Source organism: Salvelinus alpinus, chromosome 2, assembly GCF_045679555.1.
Source record: "Salvelinus alpinus chromosome 2, SLU_Salpinus.1, whole genome shotgun sequence".
NCBI lineage: Eukaryota > Metazoa > Chordata > Actinopteri > Salmoniformes > Salmonidae > Salvelinus > Salvelinus alpinus.
In genome coordinates this window covers 22,502,410-22,513,018 of record NC_092087.1, presented here as the reverse complement: position 1 = coordinate 22,513,018, position 10,609 = coordinate 22,502,410, and the positions used below count along the sequence as shown (strand labels likewise).

At 42.4% G+C, this 10,609-nt stretch overlaps 1 protein-coding gene across 1 annotated transcript; it reads left to right on the top strand.

Moving 5' to 3' along the window:
* The first annotated feature begins 146 nt into the window (after positions 1-146).
* On the top strand, positions 147-7,361 carry fam83d (family with sequence similarity 83 member D). The gene is made up of 4 exons (XM_071370861.1): positions 147-2,151; positions 4,530-4,697; positions 4,823-4,947; positions 5,157-7,361. Exons 1-4 carry the CDS (start codon positions 1,669-1,671, stop codon positions 6,166-6,168), a joined length of 1,788 nt encoding a protein of 595 aa, XP_071226962.1. The 5' UTR covers positions 147-1,668; the 3' UTR covers positions 6,169-7,361.
* Positions 7,362-10,609: the final 3,248 nt, after the last annotated feature.

Here is a 10,609-nt window from a genome sequence, read left to right as displayed (position 1 = left end):
TAGGTAGCCAAAAATTATACGGAGTGTATTTCCTATGAACACGTGATTCAGAGCGTCACCCAACATCCTAAACCCTTTCATCTAAATTTTGGAGAAGGGCGGGGGTTGGACGGTGAATGTATAGAGAGATACGCTCTAACGAAGCGAAAGTGTTGGACACGAACCACGGTCGGTCATAGTTTTGATGTCTTAATTAGCCTATGCCTGTTGAAAACTGAAGAGTGTATTTGAGAATTTGCCAAAGATGTGGCTTAATAATTTTGACGTCCTTTCCTATCAGAAAAGGTCTTACCTGCCACATAATGAAAGCAGTCTAGCCTAATGAATACCTATAGGCTACATAATTGGGTAACTCTGTTTTGCCAATTTAACGTGTGTTAAGGCGCCTCGTCTGTCTAACCACAGGAACGTTGAGAGTGAGATTGTCCCTGAATATCAAAAAGGCCTGCTCAGCGTAATGAATAGTGCGCGTAAAGGGCTGGATAGCTCTTGCCACAAATATGTCGCGCCGACGCGCCATATCCTATTTCTATTTACATTTTCCAGCTTTACTGACTCAAGCTTCATCGAGGGACAATCCATCTGAGGTCATAGCTAGCTAGCTTCACTGGTCCATTAAACAAATAAGGTATACCAAAGACTAGGCTCTTACTCCTTGGTTGGTTATACAGTACGTGTGCGTAAAAAGAAGGCACAATTTGTGGCAATATGGGGACATTGACTCCATCATTTGCATTGCCAGATGATAATTATTATTTTGATTGCCAACAACAATATGTTTAATCTTTTGAATTCAATTCAGGAATACATAGACCGTATCAATCACTTTAAATCATGCTGGGCTGGTGCTATTTTTAAATATTAGGAATCAATGTCATGATAAATCAGCCAATTAGACGTGTTATTTTATCATCATATGATATAGCTTATTTCAGACCAGGCCTATACCCAAAGGCCTACCGTGAACCTTCATCGTGTCTGTAAAAATGTACATGGTCTTACTCCTTGATTATAGACTTGTGGTAAAAACAGAAGGTTCCAATATGTGGCATTGGGACATTGCGTCCATCATTTGAATTGCAAGGTTAATTATTCATTTTATTGCCAACTAAGTTACACTGTTTAAACGTTTGAATTATTAGGCATAAACTACACATACATGATCTATACCACGATACCACAACTAACATAACTTGATAACACACATGATTAATGATTAAGTGGTCTCCTTTTTAAATATTAGGGACATAAATGTCACCAGTCAGATAATTAGGCTTGTGCTTAGTTTTATAATCATATGATATAGCCTACTCCTTCCGTGATTTTTCGTAGTGTCAAAATGTACAGTAGTTCTACAGTAGGCTAGTCCGGGCATTTGAGGTCGTGACTTCAGAGTGGATACTGGATAGGGTTTGTTTGCCTCCAAATTCAAACTGCTGGCCAATGAGCGAGCGCTTATAGCGGAGTGACAGGTCTAAAGCGCAGGCTTGTGTACACGATTCTGGTTCCTAACTTTCGAGTAGCCAATGCCGACTACGGATGGGCTGGAACTGAGCAAATTGCAAAATACAAATTTGCTTCTTCTGGCTAGGCTATATTATATCACGCGTATCAGAGGGACACTGAATTGAATGGTTACTGTCTATTCTAAATAGTTCACCTAACGTTATGGCTCTATCGCAATGTTTGGAAGATTCACCTGTAAGGTGGCCGTCAAGAAAACAGGGAAATGATTTGAATGTAAAGGAGTTATACAACGAAAGGCACCGACTGGCGTTAGAGGAACTTATTTCAGGTGGAGTTGATTCGTTTTTGGGATTTCTAAGAAAAGAGAGAATTCCGAACTTTCTCTCGGATGACGAGATCAGACGCATTGGCCGTGCTGCGGTGGTTCCACGCTGTGTGTCCCTCCACGCAGAGGACGTGATTTTTGAACAGTCGGTAAGCAGCTCCATGGACTGCTCCTCCGTCACTTACTTCCCCGAGGTCTCCGACGTGGAGCCACCACTGTTGGAAATCGGCTGGCCCGCCTTTACATCGGGCTCTTACCGAGGAGTCACTCGTGCTGTCGCCCACTTCCAACCCAGTTATGGAGAATGTATCTATAGTTGCAAGGAAGCTGCGAGAAGAATGATTCAAAGTGCCAAGGAGGTAAAACATTAACAAAACACTAAAATGGTCACCTAGGTGAGCACAGTAAAATCAACTAAATTGTTGAGCTTAGTCGGCTCTGTAGACTACAGTGTTTAATGTGTGCATTTATTTTATTGAACCTTTTATTTAACTAGGCAAGTCAGTTAAGAACAAATTCTTATTTACAATGACGGCCTTATTGATATAGATTGTTTCAGGACTAGGCCTATAACCTATGGAAAGAACCATTTTGCTATTTTACTCAATTTTGTACACCTCAGATGTACAATTCAAACGATACCAGCCACGTATTGATTGTTTGATTTGAGTCAGTCAGTCAATCGGCTCCTGACCCTGGGTGTGTCTGTTTACTCAAACGTGACCATCCAAAGCATCCACTCAGTCACTGACTGATGGTATTCTAGGCCTTTATACAGTGCATTCGGAATGTATTCAGACGTTGACTTTTTACACATTTTCTTACGTTACGGCCTTATTCTAAAATCGATTACATTGCCCCCCCCCCCCCATCAATCTGCACTCAATACCCCATAATGACAAAGCAAAAACAGGTTTTTATATATATTTTTTGAAATGTATAGAAAAGCAACAACTGAAATATTACATTTACATAAGTATTCAGACCCTTTACACAGTACTTTGTTAAAGCACCTTTGCAGCGATTACAGCCTTGAGTCTTGTTGGGTATGACGCTTGGCACACCTGTATTTGGGGAGTTTCTCCCATTCTTCTCTGCAGATCCTCTCAAGCTCCGTCAGGTTGGATGGGGAGTGTTGCTGCACAGCTATTTTCAGGTCTCTCCAGAGATGTTTTATCAGGTTCAAGTTTGGGCCACTCAAGGACATTCAGAGACTTGTCCCGAAGCCACTCCTGCGTTGTCTTGGCTGTGTGCTTAGGGTCATTGAGGTCCTGATCGCTCTGGAGCAGGTTTTCATCAAGGTTCTGTCTGTATTTTGCTCCGTTTAACTTTTCCTCCATCCCGACTAGTCTCCCAGTCCCTGCCGCTGAAAAACATCCCCACAGCGTGATGCACCATAGGGATGGTGGCAGGTTTCCTCAAGATGTGACACTTGGCGTTCAGGCCAGAAAATCTTGTTTCTCATGGTCTGAGAGTCCTTTAGGTGCCTTTTGGCTAACTCCAAGCGTGTTGTAATATACCATTTACTGAGGAGTGACTTCAATCTGGCCACTCTACCATAAAGGCCTTATTGGTGGAGTGCTACACATATGGTTCTCCCATCTCAACAGAGGACCTCTAGGGTTCTGTTAGCTCAGTTTGGTCGGGGGGGGGGGGGGGCAGCTCTAGGAAGAGTGGCCGTCTTTTCACTTTGTCATTATGGGGTATTGTCTGTAGATTGAGGGGAAAAATATTTAATCCACTTTAGAATAAGGCTGTAATGTAACGAAAAGGGGAAGCGGTCTGAATACTTTCCGAATACACTACATCTTTCTGAGGTCTGGATGAACCTTTATACTGTGATGCTCTTCTCAATACTCATATTTAAAGTACTGTTGCATTTTCTTATAATTCACAGATAGTCTTTTTGAAAACTATATCACCTAATGTGAGGAGCACAAGATACTTGAAAGGTCAGAGGAAAGAAAGACACCTGTTAGTCACATGTTCAAACTCAACACATTTCTGGACGTGTTTGGAACTGTCAGTTTAATGCAGTTTCCTTACCATCCTGATGAGTTATCGTTCCAGAATGGAGAGATTGATGAAAAGCTTCAACTCCAAGTCTGGTTCAGAGGAGCGCCTACAGTAATAGTACATTTAATGAATGTGTCTGAACATGCTTTTCACATGTAATAGTGTTGGTGTGCACTTTTCTTAATGCTTATCCTTGTGTGTCATCTGCCTCTGTGTGCAGGTGAGCTGTAGGTTGGTTTACAGCTAAGTGGGAGAAATCAGAGTTGAGTTACATCTTTGTATTTACAGGGAATTTAATTACTCTCTGCTTCAGGCCTTATAGTTGATCAGTTTCAGAATAACAATTTAGGAAATGCCCCAAATGGCCCTTGATCTGTAAGCTATTGAGTTATTGTTGATTGTCCAGATTGTCCATGTCATAGAAACACATTTGTTTGCAGTCCAAGCATTAAAGATGATTGCCATGGCAACATACCACAGTTGACTGCAGGGAGGCTCATCTAGATACACGACAGAGAGAGTGTGGCCAATAGAGGAGCCGGCTTAGTGTTTACTCCTTCTTAATGTTTGATTAAGACCTGGTTTGTGGGCACAAGCATGCATAAGAGCCCGTTTAGAGTGACCCTAAATAGTAAGGCAGAAGAGCAGCCTCTTTTAAATTGTAAACTGGGCCTATATCAATTGTGCTTTGACTAACAAATGATTTGATTTACCATTACAGGTGATCGCCATAGTGACAGACTCTCTGACAGACCTGGACATCTTTAAGGATCTCCAGGAGGCGTGCACACAGCGCAGAGTTCCAGTCTACATCCTGCTGGACTGGTCCTGTGTGCCGGCATTCCTCAAAATGTGCAACAACATCAATGTGCGCCTGGACGATCTTAAGGTATATGTTGTTATGACTCCACCTGTGTGTCATGTCTTATCGCCAATAAGCTGATATTTTATTACTGATTTAGAAGCATGATAATTCAGTATTTCATACAGTTTTTGTTTCATTCCTCAACAAAGCAAATGCGAGTGCGGACCATAACTGGTGGTACATACTTCATGAGGTCAGGGGCCAAGATTACTGGGAAGGTTCATGAACGGTTTATGTTGATTGATGGGAACAGAGTGACTACAGGCTCCTACAGGTAAAGACTTCTTGCTTTACTACCACATAATTATATGCAGTATAGCATTGAAAAATGTCCAATTTTTTTTACAAGACCCCCGAGCAAAAAGCCTATAAAACACTCAATACTTTCAACTTGTATGAACCTAGCTGCTGTAAGTGACTTTGCCATCCTTATTTGACTGATATGGGGTATACAACTGTAAAGCCCTTTGCTTACATTCTTAGGTTCAATTGGACTGATGGGAAACTAAACAGCAGCAACATGATCGAGTTGTCTGGTCAGATCACTGAGAACTTTGATGAGGAGTTCCGGATTCTTTACGCCCAGTCCATGCCTGTTATTACCAGGGGCCCAGCCAGTGCACGAAACAGTGGCATCTACGACCACCTCATCAAACACCCCGTCACCTCATCCCCTCAGCCGGCCAAAGAGAGGTCCCCAGTCAAGCCTGTCTGTCTGGAAGTATTGGGGAAAACTGCCTGTCTGACCAGCACACCCAGCCGGGCCCAGGCTGTGGCAGTGCCGCCCTCCAGAGAAATGACTGGGAAGAGCAGCCCGGTGTCGGCCTCCTCCACCATAGGGGAAGACTGGATGGAGCAGCAACACATGCAGGAGGTCCTGGCTGGAAGTGCCGCCCAGTGCCTGCCCACAGGTGACCCTGCCACTGTCACATCAGCAGTGGATGTGCAGGTCACACCCTCCGTCCCTACCTGCTGCCATGTCTCCACCCAGACCAGCTGCCCTGCGGTGGACCTTGGAGTGCAGACTGATCTGACTCAGTACACTAAGCACCTCTCCCCCAACAAGGCTATATTTACTCCCATTACCAGCACCACTACCCAGACCAACAACATTCAGAGTGAAGCTGCCTCCTCAGATTCTGTCTCTACCTCCCCCAGGCAGCACCTCGCCCCCCATGGGGTGGACCGTCGCCCTGCAATCCGTCACTGTACTGCACCCCCCGATGGGAACCTGAGGGAGTGCTTCCGCAAGCTGACCAAAGAGCGTCAGTATCACTACTCCACCATCCGCTCCAAGCTGGAGCACATGGTGACCATGCTGTCCCACCGCCGTGAGCTGGTGGACCTCACCAACATGGCCCTGGGGCCCGGGCTGCACAGAGCATGCAATGCCCAGAAAGAGCGGAGACAATGGCAGAGGCAGGGGCATAACCCTGACCTGCTGATGGACAGTGTGGGCATGGGCACATGGCCAAGGGCTAGATGTTTACACTAACAGGACTTACAGGGCTGCAGGGGCTTGAAGGTGGAGGGTGTTGTTGAAACCGCTCTGTGTTTCGTAGGTATACACTACTTGAAACAAATGGGTTTAAAGAGCAGTATGAAATATGAGAATTAGTCTTCCTTAGTGTTTAGAATTTGAAAGTATGTGTCACTGTGTCTGTGTTGTGATGCAGCCTTCTTCCTATTTTTATTGTGAATCTCCCTTTTCTTTGACCCCTGTTTGAACATTTCTACTTTAGAAACTGATGTCAAATGGCAGTAGACAGGCGATGGATATACTGTCATTTGCCTTGACTATTTTTGCTACAAAATGTAATGTTTTTAAACGTAGACATTGTGCAGTAAGACACAATCTATATATAGTTTTGATGATTAAAAAATATATATATTGAAACAATAAGATTGTCCAAAGATTTATTTGAGAAATACTGTAATTGCAATTCATAAATTGATATTTGATGAACATTTTACATGAGACATTTTGTCTGTAACTAACATTTTATTAATCAGCATTCTAACATGCAGTTTAACTTGTTAGATTCCAATTTTGATTAAATAACTCACAGACACTAGAGAAGCTTAACCAAGTTTAATTCTTCCCAAAGAGTCGTTACAGCGGTAATTCAGACCAAAACTTTTTTCACACAAGCACTGATATTTAACCCTTTCTCCTAGGCTGAGTCTCCTCTGCAACTGAACAGCCAATGCATTCCTGTTGCTAGACAGGACCTTAGTGATATCTGTTCTTCCTCACTTCATCTAACCTGACCTCTACCCCAAAGTGCTCACTCCTCCCCAACTCCAAGGCTGTCATGGTTATTGATACCAGACGGTGTCTCTTCTCCACCCAGAGGATCCCTGATGGCTAACAATAACATATCCTGACATAATTATACATCACCCTCTTTCCCTCAGTGACATTGTTAGGTTCTAAGCTCTCCACCCGTCTCCCCTACACATTCCCAAAGCCATCTCACTCCTACAGATAACCATTAACTTCTGATGTAAAAACCAGTCTCTATCATCCCGCAGATACCATACTTCTGATCTGTCATGTCTCTAGTACAGCAATGTTAAGTTTACCCAGAATCCAACAAACTAAATCTGAGTACTGAGAAAGCAGTTACGTGATATCAATTGATGTACTTTATTGCTGACACTTAAAATAAAGGAGTACTTTATGTATCTTTTTTCATCTATCACTTTTTTTATTACATGTACACTCTCCCAACCTCACAATGAGTACTTGGAACCAGTGACCGTGTGTCCTGAAGCCCAATGCTTAAACATGCTGATTGTTGTATTATGAGACGTGATCACTATGGAGATCTTCTTTAAATGAATGATAATGTTGAGGGCAATAGCTTTTTGAGTCTCATTCATAAGAATATTGTGTTTATATTGTTATGTTATTGAATAATTGGCTAATAACTATTGTATAACATTGTGCCACTTGCCTCAGTTTAACATCTGGGTATTTGTGGGCCACTTTGCAAGGGAAATCATCTCTCTTCACTCTGTAGCCTTTGCTTTACATGTGGTAGACGTTCATCTAGCCAATATTTTCATAGAATATGTCAAGGGAAGCTGAGCAGCAGCACAAATGGAGTAATACAATAACAATATACGCATTAGACTAATGTATTTCCGGTATGTGTTGGTTATCTCCTATGACATTATATGTAAGGCCTTGTACTATACTGCTATAGTTCATAGCGTCATCTGGGTTTGGCAAGAACATGTTGTTTTTCTCTCATCTGAGCACAAAGGTCCTTCGATGATCAAGCCAATGTCTTTGCTCCTTTGAAAAATGCCCTCATAAATGTGTTACTCAGTTTTGTGAGCAATATTAACCCAGAGGGGAGGGACACAGTGACTGGTAGTATAGATTAAACTTTGTCCCAAGTTTGAAGTCTGAAGTTAGGAGTCACTTCACTATAAACCAGTTTATTGATTGGAATGTCCCTTGGTATACCACATTTTTATAAAAAAATATTATTTGTAAATATTTTTTATATAGTTCATTCAATTGTACAAAAGGAAAACATTGGATGGTTACCTAGAAGTATGATAACACCCCCGCTGAAGGCCAGAGGTAGTAGTGCTTCATTATTGTGTGATCTGTAGCTAACATTATCACTTTAGGGCCACTGCCTCATAATTATAATCTCCATAAAATATGATTATATTATTGAAGTAATAACAATGAAAAATACATTAACAGAAACATGTTTTTTATTTTAATGACGTTATCAGAAGCCAGCAGGCTCAATTTATGTTCCCAAAATAAGGCAGGCATTTTACCAACTCTCTTTCAGACTTGTATATCCCCACAGAGCAGCATATTAGAACCCACTGTATTCATGTATTCTAGTAGTGCAACCTAAGGGAACTGATCTGTGAGTAAATGCACTGGTTGTATTGTGAGGTAAAATGAGATTCTAATTAAGTGCTGTAAGGCTGTTTCTACAAAGGTAGCCCAATTCTGATATTTTTTTCACTAATTAGTCTTGACCAATCCCATCAGGTCTTATCCCATCAGGTCTTTTCACATCAGCTCATTTTCAGAGCTGATCTGATTGGTCAAAAGACCAATTAGTGAAAAAGATCAGAATTGGGCTGCCTGTATAAACGCAGCCTAAGACAACAAGTGTGTTTGTAATGAAAGAAGCCACAGGGGTTCCATAACATAGCACTCTTTTTTTCTATTAGGTTTTTCACTCATTTGTAAATAGTGTGTGTCACAGGAGGCTGCTGAGGGGAGAACGGCACATAATAATAGCCGGAACGGAGCACATGGAATGGAATCAAAAACCTGGAAACCATGTGTTTGTATTTGATACCTTTCAACTAATTCCGCTCCAGTCATTACCACAAGCCCGTCCTCCCCAATTAAGGTGCCACCAACCTCCTGTCTGTGCATATCCTGCTACACACAGCACTATTAATGAAATGTATATAATTTAGTGTATAGGTGGTAAGGGTAGGTAACAACACATCTGCCACGCTGATCCTCAACACGTGGGCCCCTCAGGGGTGCGTGCTCAGTCCCCTCCTGTACTCCCTGTTCACCCATGACTGCATGGCCAAGCCCGACGCCAACACCATCATTAAGTTTGCAGACGACACAACAGTGGTAGGCCTGATCACAGACAACAATGAGACAGCCTATAGGGAGGAGGTCAGAGACTTGGCAGTATGGTGCCAGGATAACAACCTCTCCCTCAACGTGATCAAGACAAAGGAGATGATCGTGAGCTACAGGAAAAGGAGGGCCGAACACGCCCTCATTCTCATCAACGGGCTGTAGTGGAGCAGGTTGAGAGCTTGAAGTTCCTTGGTGTCCACGTCACCAACAAACTATCATGGTCCAAACACACCAAGACAGTCGTGAAGAGGGCACGACAGCGCCTATTCCCTCTCAGGTGACTGAAAAGATTTGGCATGGGTCCTCAGACGTTCTACAGCTGCACCATCGAGGGCATCCTAACTGGTTGCATCACCACCTGGTATGGTAACTGTTCGGCCTCTGACCACAAGGCACTATAGTGGTACGGCCCAGTACATCACTGGGGCCAAGCTTCCTGCCATCCAGGACCTCTATACCAGGTGGTGTCAGTGGAAGGCCCTAAAAATTGCCAAAGACCCCAGCCACCCTAGTCATAGACTGCTCTCAATTCTACTGCACGCCAAATGTTGCCAGAGCGCCAAGTCTAGGTCCAAAAGTATTTATTTTTTTACTTCAGTTTATTTGAGTAAATACTTTCTTAACACTTATTTTTCTTAAATGCATTGTTGGTTAAGGGCTTGTAAGCATTTCACTGTAAGGTCTACATGGCGTGTGACAAATACAATTTGATTTAATTTTTGATTTGATAATTGACAAACTTGTTTTCAGTTGCAAGTATATCCTATTTTCAGACACTGAAAGGCTTCTGCTATTAAAATATTGTATTTGTTTTCAGTAGTACATGGCACAAATTGGGGTACATGCTTTTGGACCCAACTAGTGGTTTTACATTATTAACTTGTGCTTTAACTACTTTGACAGGAAAGAAAGGCATGCAAAGATTGAGATTATCAGTAGGGTTTAAACTGGCTCTTGATGAGCAATTTTGGTACTGAAAACAAGTTTATTTACAGTTGACTGTCTCTTGTAGAAGTTCTACCATGTTCCGTCATAGCATTCATTAGGAACGACTATAATGATCTACTATAATTACTAAATTGCTAATAACTAAAACTAATGCTGAATGCTGTCTGAAACGGTAATGTATGGGGGGTAAAGGGATCTTCCTAATTATTCATTGCATCAACAGTACCATGTCTCTGCCACCAGAGAGAGCTGTAGCCTTGGTTATATCAACATGGCATATGGTGTGATCTATTGTGTCGGTCTTCAATTCCTCTGAGACTCGAGGACTTAACCATTT

Coding starts and splice junctions, on each gene's coding strand:
- fam83d (XM_071370861.1), top strand. CDS start 1,669: ATGGCTCTATCGCAATGTTTGGAAGATTCACCTGTAAGGTGGCCGTCA. Junction 4,698..4,822: donor TGCGCCTGGACGATCTTAAG/GTATATGTTGTT, acceptor TCCTCAACAAAG/CAAATGCGAGTGCGGACCAT. Junction 4,948..5,156: donor GTGACTACAGGCTCCTACAG/GTAAAGACTTCT, acceptor TTACATTCTTAG/GTTCAATTGGACTGATGGGA.